The 25693-nt window shown below is 32.1% G+C and overlaps 1 protein-coding gene across 2 annotated transcripts; it reads right to left on the bottom strand.

The window, feature by feature from the left end:
* Positions 1 to 1237: 1237 nt before the first annotated feature.
* On the bottom strand, positions 1238 to 12285 carry LOC111407690 (protein TONNEAU 1a-like). 2 transcript variants are annotated; one of them, XM_023037325.1, is made up of 8 exons: positions 12096 to 12284; positions 10252 to 10384; positions 9772 to 9860; positions 9558 to 9680; positions 7345 to 7478; positions 7234 to 7259; positions 7001 to 7157; positions 1238 to 1439 (listed from the first exon to the last, which is right to left on the bottom strand). In XM_023037325.1, exons 1-8 carry the CDS (start codon positions 12180 to 12182, stop codon positions 1388 to 1390), a joined length of 801 nt encoding a protein of 266 aa, XP_022893093.1. In that variant the 5' UTR covers positions 12183 to 12284; the 3' UTR covers positions 1238 to 1387. The 2 variants fall into 2 exon arrangements, with proteins under 2 accessions (XP_022893093.1, XP_022893094.1); XM_023037326.1 differs by lacking the exon at positions 1238 to 1439 and adding an exon at positions 1507 to 1999 and having other exon boundaries at positions 12096 to 12285.
* Positions 12286 to 25693: the final 13408 nt, after the last annotated feature.

The raw sequence follows: 25693 nt of genomic DNA, 5'->3' as shown, positions 1-25693 counted from the left end.
GTTTTCTCTTAATAATTTGACATGTAAAGTAATAAAATATATAATTATTACATGCTTATTTGGCCACAATTTTTTGAACTCATTTTTCCTAAACTCATTTTCAACCACATATTATATTGCACCACAACTTTTCTTAATTTTTCAATCAAACATTTTATGATTTTTTATTAAAATCCATTGAAAATATGATTTTTAACTCATTTTTGGTCTCTATTATCTAAAATTCATTTTTTCTTAAACTCATTGTCAATCACATATTCTTTCAATAAAACATTTTTATATGTAAACCCATAATGTTTCTCTATTTTTTAACTACGATTCTCTAAAATAATCATTTTCATAATAACTATGCCTAATATGGGCTAAGTATTTGGAGAGAGAGATTATAACAATTCAATAATTTACAAAATACACCACGCACATTAAAGTGACTTAAAAAGCATAGCACGTTTTACAAAGTTAAATTTCATAAACTAAATTTCACAAAATGGTAACAAAAAACACCATTTTCTCAACCATAGTTAAGGCCTATTTGTAACAACTTGGACTAGATTTCTCTAAAATCTGTTTTTAACAAATAGCACTTCAAAAATAAGAAAATGATATTTATAGACAATCAACGTGACAATGGGACTACTGCAACATTATCCAATTTTTTAAAAATGCATTCAAACTTCATTGAACAACATGGTGCTAAAATTGACCAATGATCGATCATGTGGAGGCCAGATGAATAGCATTATTCTCCAAAATATTATCATACTGGCAAAAAAAAAAAAAAATTTTTCTCCAAAAAAATATAAAAATGGAAAAAAAAAAAAAAAAAAAAAAAAAAAAAAAAAAAGAGTTTTCTTGACTTTCCAAAAGCCATGTAAAACAGCCAAAGAATCGTGACAATCATCAATGGTCTAATTTTTAATATAATTAAAAAATGTTCACCTAAAGTCTATGAATATTAACCAAATCGAGTTTCAAAATTTCTATACCAGGAGCAAGAAATCTCCATGAGTCAACAAAAATTGATAGTTTTGCTCATCAACATTAGTTAAAGTCCAACTACATTTAAAACTTTCCTACACCATAAAATACCAAGTTGCTACATTGGTGTGTAAGAAAGTTAAGCACCACAATGTCAAACTGTCAATTATCACACTCCCTAGCAAAAGAATCCTAGAATGAAATTTAGTAGAACACACAGGAAAAAAAATTGAAATTGAAATAGGAATAAAAGTGAGCGTGAAATCAAAGAGAAGAAAGCATACTCATAGAATCATTAGAACACAAATACACAAGCATACATGTTAATCTTACATATCATCACTGCTCATCAATGGTAGAATATATTGTTGGATAAATAGTCCAGTTGAACTATGTAAAAGTCATTCAGTTAAGTCTGATCTACCCTGCCATCTCCCTCGGAACTTCCATCCCCAGCATACCTGAAATGAATTTCGGCAAAACAAATTTGAGATGTGTCCTATGTACCATATGAAATTGATACCCGATCCAGCCAAGTGCATTACATGTTAACAAATATAGTCATTGACAGTGAACGTGACTATCTATTGACACGGTAATGGAAAAGATTGAAACACGAACTCCAAGTTTATCAGGAATAAGGCTAGCTAGTTATTTCTCCTCTTTCCACAGTACAAGAAAAAATTTCTTGTAAGCCCCAAAGCTTAACATACATGCCAGTGCCCTGAGATTATTATTTCCTTCCAAATCATACCAAATGTGTCCATAATTACTTATTCTAATTATATCTTCAGTGCGACAAAATATGAGGGAAGAAATATAGGCCACATGCCAAAGAGTGTTCGAAACCTGTAGGTTCTATAATATATCATACAAGTGCAGAATCACAAATGTACGCACATTGTCCATGTGTATAGGATCGACTGATGAGAATGCGTCTTCAAGTTGTGAGTTACATTTACAAAGTTTGTAAATTCGTAAACTTCAATTTATGCTTGAATTCCCATTCATCATTCTGCTACTGCATGTACTATGTGGATCATCAGATATTATACTGTGCGCAATGTGTAACAACAATGTTCCATGTATCCATGATGAACTATATAGTTTAAAAGATCAAACACAAGCACAGCTATATCATATATTGAAGACAGTCAGTCAGTTGGCACCTTAAGAGACTTCTTACATGAGAATTTTGTTTAATACGGTTGTATTATATCCAAATTTATACATTTCGCAATCAATCCTCCCAGGTATTTAAATACAATTAGATGCTATAAAAAGTTTGTCAACGTGTTTTTGGTGAAATTACTATATTCCTAAATATTTTATATTCATAATTCGTTGCAGCAGATAACTCTTTCCATATAAAATTTATTTTTGTATTATTTATATAATAGAAACACATCAGTAATCTTCTTCACATACACCTATAACTGCAGATTCTGCTACATTTACTTCAAATATTTGTTCGTTATCCTAGAATAACTTATTACATCATGTGGTCCAGGATGGCGATGTCCACCAGATATATTGTAGAAAAGAAAATGCTCAATAAGAAGAGTAAGCATACCCAAATCATTGACCCACCATGATTCTGCATTTCAATAATTTACCCCATCCAACAACAATAGAAACTCAAAATTTCCTAGACTCATTGTGAATAATATAAGAAAATTGAGCCAATTAGGCGAAAATAGAATGGTCAACCAGATTGTTCTATAATATAACGACTGATGAAAAATTATTTGGACCAATAAAAAGCTGCATAATGGCACAAAAAAAAAAAAAAAAGAAAATAAAAGAGAGAGAGAGAGAGAGCGAATTTATAGGACCCGTGGTTTAAATTTTCTCATGTGGAGCACAATGGGCAAGAAAATTAAAGCAGTTAAGCAGAAACTAAGTAGAACTGTCTAACCGTATAATGTCATCTAACAAAATGTGGATACACTTCAAAGTTTTTGTGCGGTTCTTTTGGATCAAGTTTGACAGTGTATCCATCAATAGATTCTACAACACGAGAGATATCCCCAATGATGACTACTCCAGAATACATTTAGAGGGAGTTGACAACAACATTTTGATTCGCACACTAACTCGCGATGGCACCGAATGGAAACGATCTGCTAGTGGTGTGACTAACTTTCCCGCTTCTGGTTTGATAATTAATTGTAAGGTTTAGCATCACTTTATATATCCCAATCTAGTTCCCAGCAATAACACCATTGAGGTAACAAAGGAACAGGCTCTCTTGAACTATGCCATTCAGCTGGGTATATCTATTAATGTTGGAAAGGTCATCTAGAATAGTATTGTACGCATCCTAGCAGGATCAGTCACAAGCAATTTGGGACATCCCTCCTTAATCCATAATCTCTGTATACAAGAAGTGTTTCCACATGTGAATCTGATGAAGTATTACATCCCAAGCTACAGCTCACACGGGACCTCCGGGATAGGCTCTCAATGCATCAAGATAGGCCAAGCTCATCCCAATCCTCTCACCCAGAACCACCTCCTCAGTCTCAATGAACATACTTAGGCGACTTGAGGCAATGGACTTGCGAATGACCCGTTGGCAAGACGGGATGTAGGTACAACTTGATCAATTACAAACCTCCATCTATGACCAATTTCAGTATCACAATGCTTGCATGGCGGTCATGGCCTCCGCTCATCCCAAACTCACGTTTCCTCCACCACCGCTATTGCCATCCCACTCCTACCCTCCAGCTCCACCAAACGACCATGAGGACAGATAATGTCCTCACCGAGGTATTCATCTTTCTTTCCTTTCACATTGGGAACAATGTGTTATTTTAGTTTGGGGGTTTGTTACTCTAACGTAGTTGTTATCTCATGGTTTAACTCCTCTTATGTATTTTATATTTTCTTTGTGTGTGAAGCATGCTTGTGTGGGTTGGATAACATTGTTGGCGATGATGCATATATTTGGAGACATGAATCAGTTGGGAATTATAAATAAGTTGTGTGTTTGAGCGAAGTCTTACTTATCCTTGCAGAACATGATGACTTAAATGCACGAGAATTGAGCATAACGTTGGACTAGAATAGGTTGATTCATAAATGAGATAGGTTGAATTAACGATCCTAGAAGTTGAATCCAAACAACCACTAAACATTATTATATCCTTAAACCAAATTTAAGATGTTTGGGTGGATTAACTAATGTAGGGAGATATGGATGTAAATTGGATTCCGTGTGTACTAAATTTAGGTGGATTGTCCTAAACCAATAGGATGAAAATTGGGTAAAAACCTTAAGTTAGAAGTCGATTTTCAAGAATGGGTGTTTAATAAGGAGCATTGCACTAATAACTACATAAAAGGGAAAAAGCTGCCTTGTAGTAAAGCTACCTTAAAAAATTCCAATGTGGACAATCATAATAATCTCATTGTAAAACGTCTCTTCATAGTCTTTATAACTCGATAGAATAAGCCTGCAATAGTTTAAAATTTGGTGTCCTAAAATTATCTGATTTAGGAGTCATTAACTTAAAACTCGCTACAGAGGTCATTTACAAAGTTTAATGGAGAGACATCTGCACATAAGATTTTATTAAAATATACATATCTGAAAAAGAAAAGAGAGAGAGAGAGAGAGACGCATCACATGTCTTGAATAAGCCCCAAACACTTGTTTTAGAGGATTAGACTTTTGACAAGAGATTAGTAACTTGATTGATTCTTGGAGGTTGAAGCAGTAAAAAATAAGGAGAAATCTCTTCTGTTGATATGTTGCTGCAATTAGTGAAATCCAACCAAGCTTGAGCGGTGTAAGAATTTAGTATTGAAAATCAACTTTAGAATACACCTCGGTAAGTAAAAAAAAAAAAAAAAAGCCTGCGGGCGTGCGAATCCCACGAACGAAGTGAGAAAATAATTGACTTTCAAGGTCGGGAATTGAATTAACTTATGATTGTACTATGCTGTATTTGATTCTTCGAACACCCATACATCTGTTTTGCATTGGAAAGGTAAGATTTTGACTTTTGCATTATAACTTTAAAGTAGTTCATGAACTTGATATCACATATTCAATACCGCTGTAAAAACAAGTTACCCAACTGAATTGTGACTTTATGTCTTATTTTTTGGATATAGATCAACCATATTTATGCGTTGTTTTGTGTTTGCTCGAGGATAAGCAATGAATTAAGTTTGACTAGCACATCTAAATCATGGTTTTCGGTTTGTTTTTTAGCACTTTTGAGCGTTTAATGTGGGTGTTCATGTTATTTTGTAGCTTGGACAATTTGGAAAAAAAATGACATTGTTTGAAGCGTGGAGTGAAGCTAAAGTGTTGATCATGGAAGTAAGGATGAAATGGAGATAAAAGAAGAGAAAGACGAAGAGAAAATGAGGTCGGAGCATGAGCAAAAGAGGCGAGGCAGTACACAAGGCGCAGGCACCCAGCCGAGAAAAGAAATGTAGAACTATTGGTGCTACAGCACCACTAGCAATCAAGATTGTGGAGCTAAACTTGGGCTCCGCGGCGCCGCCTATCAGTTTTTTAATTTCGATCCAGCTCGGTCCAACTCCTCTTGACACGTTAGGGGACTATAAATACAGACAAAAAGACCTAATGAAAGGGAGGAAGAATGGCTGGAGAGGCAAGGACAAAAGCAAGTGATTGAGAGAAGATTAACAACCATTGGGAGGAGAAATCAAGCTACAAAACAAGTTTTTCTTATTATTTTCTTCTCCGTGTTCTTTCTTTTCAAATTAATCATGTCATTCATCTCAATTATGTACTAAAACTTTAAATCTAGGGTTTCATGTAACCGAACTTGAAACATGTTTTGATTCTTATATGATTATTTTCGTTGATTTTTCCATAAATATAGTTATGTTGATTCTTGCATGATGCTTTTAATCTCCTGATCAATAATTGAATGATTTGACGCTTTCAATTCCGACACTCGAGAGAGGGAAATTTAAGCGTAATCTAAGAGCAACATAACCTAAATTTTGTAGGTTCCGAGAGTAATCTTTGAGGCATATTCCAATTAAGAACCATGTGTGTGATAATTTTTATATTTTTTATTTGGAATAGAAATATTGAAATTAGGTTCTATTCAGCACTCAAAAGAGGAAATAGGATTAATTTAGGGTTTTTGCCCATAAATTTTGAAAAAATTGATAGAAATACTTATAGAAGTTGAAAAACATTGTTGATAGTGTGACAAAATCATTTCCTAGGCTTTCATAATTTGATAAAAACTTCACATTTTGCCTCCGTTATTTGCATTGTTCATCCCATTTACATTAGATTAGTATAAAGACATTGTTTCAAAACTTGATTTTCTAAATAAAAAGATAGCTAAAATAATTATAGTATTCAATAGGATTCGAATATCAATCCCTGTAGATTCGACACTTTTCACTTCATTACTATATTATAAAACTTGATATCGTACACTTGCGGTATAAATCATGTTCTAGAAACGAGTGACAGTAAGATGGACTTAAGCTCTCCCAAAACGGACAGTATGTAAGTTAACAAGTTGGACATCTATGCTGGATCATTACAAGACTACTAGTTCTTCTTCTTCTTCTTCTTCTTGTAGTTCTTTTACCGACATAGATACAATGTAATCCTGTCATCCACTAGGGTTGATCTCATTTAATATTGTTGCATAAATCTTTCTGAACCCTTGTATGGGGATAAATTGCTCTCTTTCATTTTCATGACTATTATTTCTTTCTTCCGATTATAAAATAATGTACTTCCAACAATTTAAAAGACCAAAATCATTTTCCAAAAAACTATATATCACTCTCATTGTTCCCATAGTAAAGATTTAACTTTATTCCCATAATCCTAGCATAACAATGGATAATCAAACTGACCACAAGTTTAATCCTATCCATCAGAATTTAGAACAGGTCATATCTGGTAGACATTTCCCAAAATGGTTACATTACTTTTCAACAGTATATTTTCCAGAAAATAAATCAATACGCAACACTTATCTATTCAAAGAGATCGGATACATACCGCCAAGAAGAGGTTAGGTTTCGAGCTTTCCTATCCAGCCGAAGGTTTTCTAAGGCAGAGGAAGCACGAACTACATCATCTGGAAGCTCATCATTGTTGTATCTCCAATTATATTCATCTTTCCTATAGCCAGACATGGATGACCCAGCTCTTCGTTCTAAGATAGATAAATACAACGTCACAACATCAATTTAGCAGGTAGTAATATAGCCAATGTTATTTTTACTACTCACCAGATGCCTGGGAAGCTGGGACAGCCCTGAGATGAGCATCCATGAACTAAAAGTTATTAAATGAAAATGGAAAATTAGTAAAAGAAAAGAAGTACTCTACAAATAAAGAACCTTCCCAGTGGAGGTAAACCCCCAGCAACTGTTAATGAAGATGGTCTCCGAATATTTCGAGCTTCCAAGTAGGATAGAGATTCGGCATCTGAAGTGTTTAATCTCCTATCGATACCCCTTCCTTGAGATAAATTCTATAGGAATGCAGATAAGAACCATGGTTAAAAAGTTAAGTGTACTTTAAACTAAGATAATACCCAGAACAGGTATTAAAAAACTATAATAAGAAACAAGCTGCCAAAATTGGACATAAACCGATATTATCTGATAATTGGTGCAAATGTTCTAAGGTAAAGAATTGGGATTTCTCTAGTTGTACAATCGAGGTTGACAACGTCCTCACAGGAGGGGGTTCCATGATTTTTTTATTCATTGTGGGCCCCCCTCACATGTGTGTGGTTGTCAACCCCGGTTGTACATGTAGCACTTTCCAAAGAATTGAGACCATATTCTGAAAAATCAAAAACTGTAATCCACTTAGCAATACTGTCGTGCAATCTCAGTGCGCAACAAGCTATAATAAAACATTTCACAATCATATCAATAAAATGGCATCATAACTCCTCTTATTCAACATGACTGGGTGCCACAAAATATCGTTTTGACAAGTTTACAAAGAGGACATGGGTGCCAAAGTTGATTGGAACAAGGAAAGTTTGTTTTTGTTATCTATTTCAAGACCGGCAGCCCTTCAAGTTATTTATCAATGCTCTCTTTTATTAAAATTTTTATTCCTACATTTTCTCTGTCATCTAAAGTTCACAAGGCAAATAGATTTTGTTTGAATTTATGTTTGCAGGGTCCCAAAATTTCACCTGTTTATTCATTTGTTCATGTATTTAACCCCCAAAAATGCCACTTTGGGAGCACTTTCATCATTCCCCATGGTTTCCATTAAAAACAGTTTGTAGAAACTCAAGTTCAAATGAGCAAAAACCCAAATATAAAAAGAGAAAAAATGAGAATCTCAAACAAATGATAAGATGTAAAAGAATCCCCACCCCAACAAATCCACAGTCAAACCCCTCACCCCCACCACTAGTCAGTTATACAATAGTAGCTGTCTTGTTCAAGCTAAGATCTACGTGGAGTGTGAAACCTAGCTCTTGAAAGCTGTGCAAGTTAGGGGTAGGCCCATATCTAATCCCTGAGATTGGGGACACACATCCACCACCCCCTTTCTCCAACCACTGTCAGCTACCTGGCCTGCAGATCCTGTATTTCAATCTATATCTCAAAAGTGAAGCTGAGAATATTCATTGGAGGTTTGCAAGATATAGCACACGTTTGTACTCAAAAAATTTATGTTGGAAAATCATAACAACTTAAATTTCTCCGTTCTTTCCTTTTTCACCAACCTAACAAAATATTTACATGCAGGCGGTAAGCAAGATGGTAACTGGGGGTTGCAGTGGGGCCAGTCCAGTAGTGGGGTTTGGAGGCTGCTGGAGTGGATGAATGTTGAATTCAACGATGATTCTACTTTCTTATATTACATTAACGTTTTTACCTCCTTGAACTTCAGGTCAGAACTGTCTTTCAATGAATTTAAGTCTCTAAATGGTTTTAAGAGACGGAACTTCTCCCACAACGGAAGGTTAACAGTTGAATAACAAATCAAACATTGGGGCTGCACATATCCTTTTTTCTGATCAAGCAGCACTTCATAACACTAAAAAGCAGGTTATATAATCCAGCATAGATTTTCAAAAATTTCTGCATCTCTTACAAATAAACTGATATAAGCTAATAATAAATAATTTGACAACGAAAAGAATGCTGTACTAGATTGTATCGCTCCATATGGTGAGATCAAGACTAACATTTTTACCCAGGAACTCTCCAAGAGATGCTCATATCCACTGATTAAATTAAAAAATTAGCAGGATAGCAAATAACATTATCAAATTCAGTGACTGGCTCAATGAATCTAATACATAAGCAAACACAATAAAAATGACATATAGCCCTGTTTGACATTTTTTATTATTTATTTATTTATTTTGAGTTTATAAGCTGGTCAAACTTAATTTTTAGCCAAAATTCTTTGGATCCAAAGCTTTTATCAACTTTTAGACACACCTTTCATGGGACCCAACAACTTATAATCTCAAAAAGCTTTGTCATACAGGGACATAGTGTTACTAATGCATTAAAGTGACAATGTAACTACTTTACGAAGTTTAACATACAAAACAGTGAGTTTATCCAACCTCATACTTCAAAAAGCCTTCAAGCACACCCAAAAGAAAAGGAGCACCATCTCCATTCCTATTAAGATCATATCCATTCTTGATGCTAAATTCTTGCAATTCAGATATCCAGGAATCCTTTAGCTGCAATTTCAACAGAATTTTGACAGAAGAATATAAAACAAATAAAATTACCCCAATTCATCCAAATGACAATAATAAGCACTGAAAATACCAAATTACATTCCGGCATGAAGACTTTCAGTGTGTGGTTCAATTGAGCCCAATCCAAATATTCACATATCAATGAAGTTAGAAGCCTTCCTGCGTTAGCAAATGAAATGTCAAAAAGAGTAAATTAGAAACAGTAACCATATATATCAACAACTCCTAAAAACTCAACAATAAAACAAGTGTTAATAATTCAAATACAAATCTTCAAAAGGCATATACCTAAATCTTCTACTCAGTAGGCAAATCTTCCAACTGGATAAACAAAGTCACGTGATGGCCAATTGAAGATACAATGAGTATAGATTTTGACATCATCAGTCTTATTTTCTACTGGGATAGAGTGGAAAGATTATATTCATGTATGTGTATAAATTTTGACATCACTAAAAATGTTTTCTATTGGCTAGTGCGGCAAGATTACACACATCTGAAAGAGAGTCATGAAAGAGAAAAAGAAAAGGGAAACTGAAAATTAAATAACCTGAAGGAGAGTTATGAAGTTGTTTTGCACGATCATTACAACTACCCAATAGTGCCGGAGGTAAACCTTCATCTTTCTCAATCACCCTATCCTCCTCTTCAATTGCTTCAAACACGTTAGCTCTTAGCTCAGCCTAGTAAGCAAGAACAACAGAAAGGTCAATCAGTACTGCAAGAAACATTAAAGCCTCTGACACCCACTATATTGGCAGACTACGCCAAGTCTTGGGGGTGAGATACATACAAATATTTTGAATATTCACTTTTCCAAAACCAGGATATAATGTACTAAATCGAGCAAATGTATAAGCAATACCAAATTCAAGATTTGTCAGTGTTACCATGACTACTCAACAGCATTACATGCACTACTTTCAATATTCTTGAATTTACACAGCATAAACCCCAACAATTTAGAATAAATTTATAAGAAAATAAAAATCGCAATGCATTGTAGAATCAATCATGAACAAGCATTACATCCCAGATACAACCACCACAAAACACAAAATCCCCCTTCAAATACCATATCAATGTTACAAACTTGATCTCATGTGCAGCAATCAAGTTCTAAGTTGCACTACCTACCATCCAAATACACCACATCAGAGAATAATTTTGACAATACATATATTTTGATACAAAGCTCGATATATTTATAGAAAATTATAAAAACATAAGAATACATTTAGAAAATATACGATAAAATAAGATCATTTCAGCCTTCTAACATTTAGTAGAAGTCAAAAGTACCATAGTAACATCTTAGAATATATTGTAATCAAATACAAATCTTGCAATCAATAAACAATTGAAACTTACATGATATGATTTAATCCAAGTAATACTTATGCAATGACACCAGATATCTTCAACCATAAATTTAAATTACTCTTCACTCCAATCCAGCAGTCAACAGTGTAACTAAAACTATTTGTATTATTGTATCTATTATAAATGATAAAGTTGATCAACTAGAAGTCTTCAATACCTCACATTATTTACTATAAATGAATTATAGCTGAAACCAAAAGCTACAAGTTTCACATATATGCACAAACAGATAATACCCACACGCACATAGAGTGACTGAAGTTTCAAAACGATGTGTACTCCACTGTTCAAGAAATTGCTTCTATCAATCACTTTTATCCTTGGTTACTTAAGACTTTAGACATTATTAGAAAAAGGTTTACGCCCATTAGTGAAGGTCCCGAGTCCCCAAATTCAACCAAATTAATACCCGACCAACAGGACTGATTCATACCAATACATTACCGTTTCATATCTGTCAAAAAATGGGACTCCATCTAAAAATTTAACTGACACATTCTGCCATTACATCCCTTAAATTTTCTCAATTCTTAACTCTCAATCATCCCAAATTCAAATAATAGCGGACGTCAACACTGATAAGGCTCGTTCGACAGAGATTTTTTCAAGTGAAAAAAAAAATTAATAATAATATTAATATTAATATTAATATTAATATTAATAATAATAATAATAATATTATTATTATTATTATTATTATTATTATTTGGGAGAATGTGTGTTTGCCAATGATTTTGGAGAAAAATGATTTTAGAAAAATCTGTGCCAAACAAGTTTTTAAACAAAAAAAGTACAGCAGTCAATGCGAAATTTAAAACACCATGTAGATGCAAAACCATCAGTGAACTCAAAACTCCACTCAATTTCACGGGAAACAAAAATTAGAAACCCTAATTCCCCTACATGCCAAACGAAGGGCTCGATCCATCGCACATTACTTGAAAACAAATACAGACCCGCAATGAATCAAAGTTATAATAACGCAAAAAGAAAAGGGAAATACAAACTAACACGGATCTTAGCGAGAACACCCTTCTTCTCGAGTGTACGAGTAACCAGCGTTTTCAAATCCATCATTTCTCTTGCATAATCGTCCATGCTCAAAAAATGAAATTGAGGAAAGTGACTTGTTGGAATACCGAGCGAATAGCAGGGTCAAGATAAAGTGGCTTTTTGAGCACCTGAGGTGCATCTTCCTCCAATTCAGTCCAGTGCTGACTCCTTAACTAAACTTTTTGAATTGTGTTCATCTGGGACCCATGTGGCGGAACAAAAATCCAATTGGCCCATATATGGTCAAGTGCGATGATGCACGGGTTTACAAATTATTTAGGCTTAAAAAGATATTTCCTTATTTTAATAAATCAAAAAATTATTTAATAATTAAAAATTAGATATACTAAATATTTAAAATAGATTTACAGGAACGTTATACATTTTTTTAAAGTTTCTAACAAAAAGATGAGTTTCAAATTTAAATACAAAATAGTATAGTAACTTAAATCTTATATAATTTTTTATCGGACTCCAATTCAACATCATCTTCTTATCTAATTCGTTCTTCTTGTCTTCCGATACAAGTGGTTATTTTAAATTATGGTAAAATGAAGAAATTAGTCATTGATAATTTTTTAAAAACCCAAAATTTAAAGAATGAAAAAAGGATGATAATACGCTCCAATGCATGCAAAATTGCGCCTAGGCGTGTTAGGACTTGGGGTCCGTCCATCTTAATAAGGTCAACATTATTAAGAGAAGTGATCCAAAATCTATTTAAGTTGGTCAATATTTCGGTATTTAACCGATGTGGGATTTATTCTCTTAATATGCCCCCTCAAGATGGTGGCTTTTTTTAGCAGACCAATTTTGAAATTCGTGTGCTCATTTTTAAGACTTAATCGAATCGAATAGCTCGTTGGAGTTTACTGAGCTCTGATACCATATTAAGATTTGGGGTCCATCTTGATAAGGTCAACCTTATTAAAAGGAGTGGCCCAAGATCTATTTAAGTTGGTCAATATTTCGGTATTTAATTGATGTGGGATTTATTCCCTTAACAAGGCGCGCCTTAGTAGTCAACGATTGCTGTTGACCTCCAAATAAGGCGCCAAGCCACTTGATTTGGCATTTTGGACAAGCATCACGCTTAGGTGCGCCTTGGCGCCGCCTCTTAGAACATTGATTTATATTTGAAATTAAAATCACTGGGAGAGCTCTTTGTTTTCAATTCTAGCAAAAAAGTGACCATTATACACATATCAATCAAGGCCAATTATGGACTATTATATGGCAGAATTCTGCCATTTTTGCGCCTTAACATTTAATTCATTCTTCAAGAGAGAAGGGCATTTTTGGTATAAAATTTTGAGATAGTAAACAAATTTTGGCCAAAATGGGACCCATGTTCAACTGTGTTACAGGAGAAAAATTGCTAAAAATGGGGAAAAGCTCTCCCAAATAAGGGCTATATATTTATTGGTGAAAGTCAATTATGCTCATGTAACTCTAATTTCTATTAATATTGTATTCCTACATTTTTCCTATAAATATGAAACTTTAGTATGAATAAAGTACACATAAATCTATTCATTTTTCTACTTTATTACCCTTTTTATGTATTTTATAGCACATTATTAGCACGAAGTGCCAGGCAATTGAGTTAGAAAAATTTGTTTCACTTTCTACTTACAAATTTTTGTAAGTGTTATATCATAGGTCTAATCAATTTAGGATATAAATACTTTTAATAAATAATTAATGTAATTTTATGTAGGGATGGTTAAAAAATCCATCAAACCCGATACTCACAAGGCCTCGTCTCGAACTTGGTGGGGATTACCCGCTTAATTGAGTATTTGGGTCGGGGACGAAGCGAGGTATTTATCCCCAAAGCCAATACGGGTGAGTATTCGAGTCTAGGACGTAGTAAGGTATTTCTCCTCGAAGCAAGTACGGGTAAGGGCTCCATCGCATTTAATTTATTTATTTTAATTCAATACTTTAAATGAAAAACTCCACGAAATTTTATTAATTCTAATAGAATATAGCAAGTGAAAGGAAAATTCTACTTGTACATAATTTTGCACATAATGGTGTCCATAATGTGATGTGACAATCATATGATTACTGATGTGCAAGTGTGAGATTTGAATTAAACGTTGGATCTAGTGCCACGTGTAATTATGGACATCATTATGTAGACAATTATATATATGTAGCATTCTCCCAAGTAAGATTATCTAAGGAATATGATAAATAATAAAAATCTTAGTTTGCCAAATATATTTGAATAATTTAACTTTTAAAAATAAATTCATTAATTAAATTTTTTAATAAATATATTATTATTTCATTTTAATGGATGTGAGCGATAAAATGAATTATCAAAAATTAAAAAAATAAAAATAAAAATAAATGGGCACTAAATGGGTCAAGGGCCTGCACCGCTACGCCCCGCCCTAAACGAGTAACGGGGCGGAAAATTACCTGGTGGGGGAGGTTGTCCCAGCCCCAACCCCGATCCGTTTCATTGCCATCCCTAATTTTATGACAGATTTATTGTTTAATTAATATTTAATTAAATTAAATAATAGAATACATAGATTCAAATCTTAATAATTTGTCAATATCAAATAGTTGTGATTTTGAAATACAAATTACATATGATTGAATCTTAAATCATCCACGATCGTAAGTAATAACAAAATACAGATATCGTTATTACAGAGACCATCACATGTGGTATTTCTTACTTATGAAGTAAATAGCTGATTTCACAGGTTAAAATGTAATGATACTTAAACGAACACATGGATATTTTATTATAAAAGAAAATATTAGAGACCTGTTGGGGAGATTCTACATGGATAATTATTTGAGTGTCAATGGTTAATCTTTTCGGTAGTAGAATTGGTCATTCAACTTGAGGTCATCATAGTGCCTTATATGAGACAATCTTATTTTGGTAATATTGGATATTGCTCTGCCAATGATCGCTAATACGACATCGTTTGAGTATATCAAGAATCTTATAAAAATTGCGAATGATCAATAGAGGATACGTCACTCCTAGATAGTAAGATATTATGGTCTACATTTCATTTAGTTAAGTTGATGACGAAATCATTTGCTAAAGTTTACTCACTAGTCGAAAACGAGTTTTAGATTTATATTGACTTAATAGTGGAATGAAAAATATGATCGATAATTGAAATTGACATATATCCATATTTCGTAATTGATGAGATCATATTGAGAAAAGATTTTAGTTTTACGGTAAATAAACAAGTTTTGGTTATCATGCCACTTTACGTTTCTCATCACATATATTTTCCTGACACATTGCTAAATGTCAATATGAGATAGCGAAGGTAAATTGGTGATAAATTAAAATGAGTGTTTTAATTTATCGAATTTTGATTCAATCAAAATAATAATTTACGTTGTTAGGTATCGTGATTGGGAATCTGATGGGTCACATACAAAAAGAGAACTACAAAAATGAGATTCACCAGTTAATTAATTGACAAGTATTGGACAATTAATTAATTGAGTTGTTTGTTAATAGGTCCAAATTAATTAATTCATGGACCAAATTTAATTGAGTTAATTAATTAAATATTGGACGGTTTTAAATTTAAAGGATGGGCCAATCCCACTTGAACTTATGCTAATAGGATGCTAAGGTTTGAAAATTCAGTAGAGAATACAATTAATATTCTTGCTAGCATAAGAAAATAAAACTCAAGTACTTTCAATTTTATTCACTGTGTGGATTTTCATTGAAAACTAGACAACTTTGAATCGCAGACCGTGATTATTCGTGTTCCAAATATCAGCAAGGAAGCTCGTGGAAATTATCAAAGGTATTATTCTAAACATAATTTCTATCTTAGCACAAAGTAAATCCTTAGTAGGAATTGAAAAATAATATATTTTTCGCTATACATGATTAAGTAAATTCCCAACAGTGGTACCAGAGATAGGTTTATGCTTCTTAAAAATTGTTTTACACATTAAAACAATCAGAAGTTGACTGTTCATATTATTCTTAAATCTGGCATTTTAGAAAATTATATTTTATCTTCAAAAATTTGTTTTAAAAGGAAATTTAATTTTTGATCGAAAATATAGATTGAATCGCAGTAGGGCATCGATGAGGGGTCGGGCGGCGATACATAGCAATCCACACAATGACTTCGTGCTGTAAAAGTAGACTTCGCTGCTATCTAGAGCGACGTTCACAACTTCTACTGTAAGGACATGCAATGCCACTACAACTACTACGACAATAGGAAACCATTGCCTGAGTGCGGAGACCCCTATTGAAAAAATGTCTATGTGCTGCCCAAAAAAATTAGAGTTAGGTTTCCGAGTTAGAAGGTGGAGATGGGGAGCCTCTAATGTAATTTGTAAAATAGAAGATCCTCACATGCAATTAAATATCAGGATTATTTTGCAATTTTAAAATAAAAGGACCAGTCATGAAATTTTTGAAATTGAAGGACTTAGTTTTAATTTTAAACTTGGGTAAAGTTGCAATTTTCAAAAAGAGGTTTTGAATTTTAAATATTAAAAGGTTTTAAAATTGTATTTTAAATGGATTTGACCTATATTTTAATTTGATCGAAATTTTAATTTTATTTAAAATTGAAGACTTTTTATCTTTTTGTTAAAATTGGATTTTAAATTAAATATTAAACTTGGACCATAAATTGAATTTTATTTTATTTTATTTAGGAGTTATATCCTAAATTAAAATATTTATTCAATTTGGATTCTAATTTGATATTTAATTAAAATTTGATTTTAATTGTCCCGTCCTAGAATTTTAAGGAATTAGAGATGGACTCTAATTTAACATTTAAGTCTGCGTTCAACTAGTATAGGATACATTTATAGCTGGACTAATTAAGACGTAAAATATGAGGAAACCATGGAGATGGATAGATGGTGCATTGACATTAGTCCAATGTTTTAGGAATTGAACAACTAGTCTTTTATTTTGGTTTGTAAAGGTTAGATAGAATTAGTCCATAATAATTTACATTAATTTTCTTGATCGATATTGCAATCTGAGAGTTGTTCTCAATCATGAAAAGTTGGTTGTCATTGAGTGGCCATTTGCAAAAACATCTGTTGATGACTCAACTAAGGAAGGTGTGACAACTATCATAAATATAGTGATAATGATAATATTGCAACATGTGTGTTGTTTACAGCTATGTTACCTGAGTTACAAAATCCATATAAGAATATAAAATGCTAACATAATGATTTTTCATCTCAATAAGTTGAATGATGAACGATCATGTGTAGAATGATATGAGACCTCCAAGCAATCATACCGGTGCAAAATGGCAGAATGATACTCAATCAGCGCTCATACCCTAAAGATGATTGGTTATATTGAAAAGTTGTCACAGTTAAGTTTGGTCATAAACCATGAACCAAGTTTTGACTTGGTTCTACAATCTCTGCAGAGAACTACTCATAACTAATTATAATATGAATAAGCTCGAGTACACACTTCCTGTGTTGTTGAATACGCTTAAGACCGTCAAGCCCAACATCAAAGGATGTAGTGGGCAAGTCTTGGCCACTGATTCCTCTAAGAGTGCTAAGAGGAAGTCTAAAGGATACTTTGGGAAGCATTTTAGATGGTTAAGCTAGCCAAAGTCCGATGACCTCAATATATTATAGAATGAAAAGTCATTGAAAGAAAAATTGTAAGGCTTACGTCTACTTCATTAGTCTCTTGAATATTAGATGAAGATCTCATATTTGTATAAATATGTAGAGATTAAAAGGAAGTAGACTACGGCAAAAAAGAGTAGTTGACTTGCACGTTGAAAATGAACAAATGTTGCTGCATTACCTGTTGGAACATACTTTTTACTATTGCATTCAAGCTTAGTATTAGAATTAAAAAAAAATTATTTTATGCCCATCATTATTTGAACATTAAATAAATTTCATGTTTAGATATGAACTATTTTAATGTTAAGAACAATTATTGTTCTTTTTTATCTTGATAAAATCTTAATGATTATGGTGAATTACAAAATAACATTTATATTCTAAATACTGAGTAATCTATAATAAGTATAGAAACCAAAGGTATAAAATGATAATCTGAATAACACATATATCTGGTATTGCAAACCCAATCATATAAATGAAAAGCATAATTCCAAAATTACATAGAGATGTATATTTAGGCCAACTGATTTTAAATCATTTCACAAATGCGAATTATGCCTGCTAGGCATAATGACCAAATCTCATTTTACTTGAATGGAGAAAGGGTTGCGTAATTATTGGCCTAATACATAATGATGTATATAGACTCATGTCAATTAATATGAGATGAGATTTTTCGTATTTCATCACATTTACTTACGACCGTTTCAGAATTTGTCATATATAACTTGATGAAATTCAAAGATGAAGCTCTTGAAATGATCAATGGATTCAAGCTAGAAATAGAGAAGTAAACTGGAAAAAGTATTCTCCCACTATAATCAAATCGAGGTAGAGAATTTTATATTATCTAAAAGTGAATGAGACTCTCTCAAACATCGCAACATAATGATCTATCTGAACGGAGGAATCACACAATATTACATATGATGGGATCAATGATAAGCCATGTAAGTCTCTCAAAATCGTTTTGGGGTCATGCACTAATTGTTGCACATTAAATCGTGTCTCGTTTAAGTCGGTTGACAAAATTCTATATGAGTTATGCAAAAGGAGAAGGCCAACTTGTCTCATATTAAAGTTTGGGACTATGACACTTATGCGAAGTACACTAAATCGAATAACCTAGAGTTAAGATCAGATAAATATATATTTGTGGGATATCCAAAAAAAATATTTGGATATCAATTCTATAGTTTCATTGAGAAGAAGGTGTTCGTCTCAATACATGTCATATTTCTAGGAAATGAGTTTGTTTTAGGAGAGGATAGTAGGAGAAAAATAGATCTTGAAGGAGTTCAAAAATCTACAGATATAATTAACCAACTAAATGAACCTGAGTTTCATCCCACACCTATTGAGAGACATACTCTTGATCAGGTAATGGAGACTCCTGAGGACACATCAACTCCATGTAAATCTTGTAGGTTCATTTGACCTCCTAGAAGGTAGAATCCATGATTATTATTCAAGCATTACTAATTGAGGATGACAAACCTATAAGTTACATAGAAATAAAGTCAAGTGTTGACTTAAAAGAGATGGTGAGAGGCTATGAAATTCGAAATGAACTTGATGTATGTGAACAAGGTTTAGATCTTGATCGACTAGCGTAATGCAATGGAACCCATATGTTGCCAGTGGGTTTACAAGAATAAGGTCTACGTGGATAGGAACATCCATATATACAAAGTAAGACTAATAGCAAAATGTTATAAACAAAGATAAGGTGTTTACTTTGATGAAACTTTTTCACCTGTAGTCATGCTTAAGTTTATTCGAATTTTTGCTTGTAATAGCTATATACCATAAATATGAGTTATAGTAAACGAATGTCAAAACTGTATTTCTTAATAGGAACTTGCAATAGGAAGTATACATGACACAACTCGAAGGTTTTGAATCCAAATGTGCTTATAAGATATACAAGCTTTATCAATTTATATATGGATTAAAGCAAGCCTCATGGAATTGGAATCTTCGATATGATGAGAGAATCAAAATGTTTGATTTAATAAAAAATGAAAATGAACTATGTGGTTATAAGAAGATAGTGTGAGCGTTGTTTTACTTTTAATATTATATGTAAATGACATATTATTAATAGGAAACGACGTCTCTATATTTTAATCCTTGAAATTGTGATTGTTAAAAGATTTCTCTATGAAGATATGGAAAAAGCAACTTGATCTATAAAGATAGGTCTAGAAGATTGCTTGACTCATTTCAATCTACATAGATCTTAAGATTTTATATGGAGCAATACTGAGAGTTCATGAATATACTGATGCTAACTTCTAGTCAGACTAGAATATGACAAGTCTCAATATGGACATCCGTTTGCTCTTAATTTTAGAGTAGTTGGTTAAAAATGTTCCAATCATGAGACAATTGTTGATTTTCAATGGCAAGAAACTAATGTTTCATTGCTTTAGAAACAATAAAGAGTTGCGGTATGGATTGAAAATTTCATTAATGAACCTGGAGTAGCTCCTAAGTTGTTAATCACACACCTTGTATTATGATAACAATGGAGCCATTGTATAAGTGAAAGAACTAAGCTCTCATCAATGATTAAATATGTGTTAAGGCGGTATCATCTGAGCAGAGAGAGATAATACAAAGAAATGACATAAATAATTATGAATTTCCACAATTGATAATAAAAAGAGTTATCGTAGTATAAACATGATCGTCATGTAGACTATTATGATATTAGATACAAAAGCGATTGGATCTAGTGCAAGTAGGAGTTTGTAAGTATTATACCTAAGTCCAATCAATTTTGGCTATAAACACTTTTAATGTATAATTGATGCAATTTTATTACAGATCTATTATTTAATTAATATTCAATTAAAATTAAATAATAGAATCCATAGATTCAAATCTAAGTAATTTGTTAATCATAAGGAGTTGTGATTGTGAAATACAAATTATGTATGATTAAATCTTAAATCATCAATGATTGCATGTAATAATGAGGTATGGATATCATTATTATGGATAGACCGTCACATGTGATATTTCTTATTTGTAAAGTAAGTAGCTAATCTCACAAGTTAAAATGTGATGTCACTTAAATGAACATGTGGATGTTTTGTTATAATACAAAAGATTGGAGACACATTGGAGAGATTTCAAATGGATAGTTATTAAGTATAAGTTGTTAATCTCTAACATTTCATAGTGAAATTGGTCTTTCGACTTGAGGTCATCATAATGCCTTATATGAGGATAGTCATATTTTGGTGATATTAGATGTTGTTCTGCTAAGGTTTGCTGATATGGCATCGCTCGGGTATGTTAAGAATCATATGAAGGTTGTAAATGATCGATGGAGGATTTGTCACTCTTTGATAGTAAGAGATTATGATCTACATTTCATTCAATTAAATTCTTAACGAAATCTTTGGTCAAAGTATACTCATAAGTCGAAAACTCACTTACATTGACTTAATAGTGGATTGAAAAATATGATCGATAATTGAGATTAACATATATCCATATTTCATAATTGATTGGATCATATTGACGAAAAGATTTAGTTTCATGATAAAAAAACAAGTTTTGGTTGTCATACCATTTGACACATTGTTAGATGTCAATCTGAGATGGCGAATGTAAATTTGTCATAAATTAAAATTGGTGTTTTAATTAATCGAATTTTGATTAGATCAAAATAATAATTCACGTCATTGGGCATCGTGATCAGGAATCTGATGAGTCACACATAAAAAGAGAGCTAGAAGAATGAGATTTATCAATTAATTAATTAACAAGTGTTGGGCAATTAATTAATTGAGTTGCTTGTTAATAGGCCCGCAATAAATTTGATTAATTAGATAATGGGCCAAATTTCATTAAATGGATTAATTAAATATTAGACCGGATTAAGTTTAAGAGACATGTTAAGCGTGTTGGGCTTATATTAATAGGTTGCTAGGGCACAATTAATATTCTTGCTAGCACAAGAAAAGAAAATTCTAGTTCACTCAATCTTGTTCCTTATACAGATTTTCATTCGAGGCTGGATAATTAGACAGGTATGGATTGCAGATCAATTGTTAGTATACCAAAGTTCAGCAAAGGAGCTTGCAAAATTTATCAAATATATTATTATAAATACAATTTCTATCTAATCACAAACAAGATCAATGGTGGGAATTGAAAAAATAATTTATTTTTCGCTGTGCATGATAAAGTAAATTTCCAACAGTCACAAGTTAGGCGAAGAATAAGAAAAATAAATTTCTTTAATAAAAAAAGACGAAGTTCTAACTGATTGAATTTACAAAGAAACTTTTCTTCTTTGCTCAAAGAAGATGTTGGTTTTTTCTCAACTTTAAATTGTATAATAAAGCGGTAAAATTTTTTGGTCTTAATAGATCGATTTGACCATACTAATTTATGATAAATAAATATTTGCTTGAATGTAATTTTGTTTCGTTCAATATTTTAGTACAATGTTCCAACATAATTTTGTATATTATCCTTGGAAGGAAACAATCTAAATCAACCTGGGAATAGAGATGAGTGACCACATAACTTTGGTAAAACGCCCCGAGCTATGGGGCTTGTGACATTACAAAGAACTTAAATTTGTAAAAATCTACCTAAATAGTTCATAAAATGCGAAAATTCAACTAGTACTAAAAGCATTAATACATCAGAGATCCCGTTACAAGATTTAAATAAATTTTCTTTTGGAAAATTTAGATTTTCAGCTTGTATGAACTTTTTTGAAATAAATCTCGTTCGACAACTAAATGAAATCCAAAATGTACAAAATTTAAACTGTAGACATCTTATACCCAGGAGAATTTTCATGTACAAATTTAATTGATAGATTGGTCAACATTATTTTCAAAACCGGATCTATTTATTCTCAGGTACTTTTTGGCAGTTCTAGGGAAACATTCATAACTTGAGTTTTACACATCCAAAGTTCGTGATTCAAAATCCAAGAGATAGATAACTCATATGGCTATCGTCTCCAGCTGGAATCACCTCAAAATTCCAAGCATTTAGATTTGGGTGAATTTTTAAACTTAGGCTAGAAACTGGAAATATGTATATCCCAGTGTTGTAACTCAAATGAACTGAATAAACCATCATAAAAATATTATATCAACATGAAACAATTTCATCATCAATTCGGTCTACAAGTTTTCAAGAAATACTAAGTTAAAAGTATTCCAAATTTATTGACCATAGCACAATTTTGAAAATAGTAGCAAAATTATGAAATCTTCAAAAAAACACACACATGAACATTAAAACATTTCTGTCTCAAAACATAAATTCATACTACAATCTGAGGGACACACAATGATTATTAAACATAAAATTGGCAATATAAAACATTAGAAATAATTTCTCTAAAAATAGTACATGCCATTCATGCCAAACTATGGTTGGATCTCCGATTACTCCGATAAGGGTTAAATAGAAGTGAGCATGTAAAAAAAAAAAATACTCATTAGGCTACATGTGCTACATGAACATAATAATCATATATTTAATCATGCATTCTTACATGTTGCCTTCATAAATAAGTAAATCGATGATCAAATGATCTAGTTAAGATTCTGATGAGTCTCTGTGACCATCAGTTTAAACAAATATAAATTTTTCTTTCATCAAAATTTACGAGAAAACTCTAAAGGCACTTTATATACTTCATGCAAATATAATGAATAACATGCTTAATTGAAAATTAAATTCATATAACGATAATTTTGCATAGGGATCCTACCTTAGTTCACGGTGATAATGTAGTGACTGAGTCGAACCAAATTCCTTTCCAAACTTTTTCTCCTTTGAATGAAGGTGTGTGTACTGTATGAAAATAATACTAATGGAAGCAATTTTATTTCAACGTGGACGGTGTAATTTGGAGGGTCTCCTTTGAAAGTAGGACTCTATCTAGTAATTTGAATTGCACCAAAATTCACACGGAAATCTAATAACTAATCCTATTGCTTTCATCCTAGGTAGGACTCTATCTAGTAATTTGAATTACACCGGAATTCACATGGAAATCTAATAAACTAATCCAATTTGCTTTCATCCTAGTCTCCCAAAAAAATAATAATAAAACAAATAAAACAAAAGAAAAAAATTAAAAGATGAAAACATTTGACACTCGTGTAGCTGCCCAAAACTTGTTAAGTGCTTAACTAACCTTAGTTGAAATATAACTTCTTTCTAAATACAACAACTTAGACCCAGCTAATCCAAATTAACTTTTTCTCGAGTACAAATTCGCTATTTAATATGAGTTTCGAAACAAACCCAATATCGATATGAAATTTCTCGCTAGAAGAATACTTGATTATTTGACCAAAACTAAAACTTTGACACAAAGACTTATTTTTAAATTTGTCCCTCGGTATCTCAAATTAACAAAACATATCAAGAAGAAATAGATGAAAAATTATTTTCGATTGCTACATTTTGTCCTAGGTTTATCCCAAGAATAAGGGAATCGTAGGACAAAGGCCTACTAGACAACATAAGACCTACCAACATAGGAATAAAAATGAGTGACCACATAACTTTGGTCGTAGGTTTATCCCTACTTGTTTCAATTGTGGAGAGTTAGGACATATCTAACCTAGGTGTCATAAATTCCTAAACATAAATAGAAATCAAAATTTCAATAGAAACAAAAATCAGGATTTGGATAATGGGATTGACATCCTAACTAAACATGTGAGTCAATTGATCAAGCTAATGACACAGTTGACTAAGATTAATTATTCAATTAGGCAAGTTTGGGTGAAAAAGAGTGATCTGAAAAATCTTGAAATAGGTCACGGTGCTCTTAAAGGTAAAAACATTTGTATACCTAACTGACTAGATGCTTCTGGTGCATGTTTGTGTTTATTCATTGTGATTCACTCTTTATTACATGCATTTTATTTTCGTATTTATTTTATAGGTAGTAATTTTGTGAATGTGCATCTTCATCAAGTTTGCATTGGCAAATGCATTTTTTTTTGTGTGTTAAATTTTTTTGAATGATTGGTGCATTCATTTGAAAAAAGGAATTTTTTTTAACTATAACATTATATATGATAAACTTGAAAGTGCGTGTTTTAACCAAGTATGTGTTTAATTGATGTGCTATAGCATATTTTTCATTACTTTGTTTGGTTTTTTTATAGAGTACTTAGTATAGGTTTCTTCATGTACTATTAACACTGCACAAACTATGACATTGTAAGTGTGACTTAACAGCGTGTGCGAGATTTGGAATGACAATCACATATTGGTAAGGTGACCTTGAACACAAATTGACCTTATTTTATTATACCTAAATTCAAGTATATTCCCTTGAAAGATAAAGCTCAATATCTTATGCTCTTTTTCGGAGCCTATTCAACTCGAGCAATAAGCTTGAGAGGTTTTTCATAACCTGGTACCTACGATTAACTAATTTGGGTTAACTGGCTTGAAACTCGCTCCATGGATCATCTTAGTCGTAAAAATTGAAAAGAAAATGATGAGCTTGAAAATATAGATATTGTGTAAAATATATATGCTCAAAGTTAAGGTGAGAAAATAATAATATAAATGCAAAATAAGCTTCATTTACAGGTCCTATATGCTACTTTTGGTCTAACTTTCATAAATAGAGAGATAAACTTATTTACAGTGATGGATACATGTCATTCTCATAAAATTAAAGTTTGAAGTCTTGCTTACATATGATTAGTAGCACTTTATAGACATGGAATACTTATATGCTAATTTTGGTTTAACTTTCATAAATTGAGAGATAAACTTATTTACAGTGATGGATAGCATGTCATTCTCACAAAATTAAAGTTTGGAGTTTTGCTTACAAATGATTAGTAACACTTTATATGTAACGCCTTGATGCGAACCTCGTAGAAACG

The sequence above is a fragment of the Olea europaea genome, chromosome 13 (assembly GCF_002742605.1).
Source record: "Olea europaea var. sylvestris chromosome 13, O_europaea_v1, whole genome shotgun sequence".
Taxonomy (NCBI): Eukaryota; Viridiplantae; Streptophyta; class Magnoliopsida; order Lamiales; family Oleaceae; genus Olea; species Olea europaea.
The sequence above is the reverse complement of the archived record's forward strand: the minus strand, read 5'-3'. Positions and strand labels throughout refer to the sequence as shown.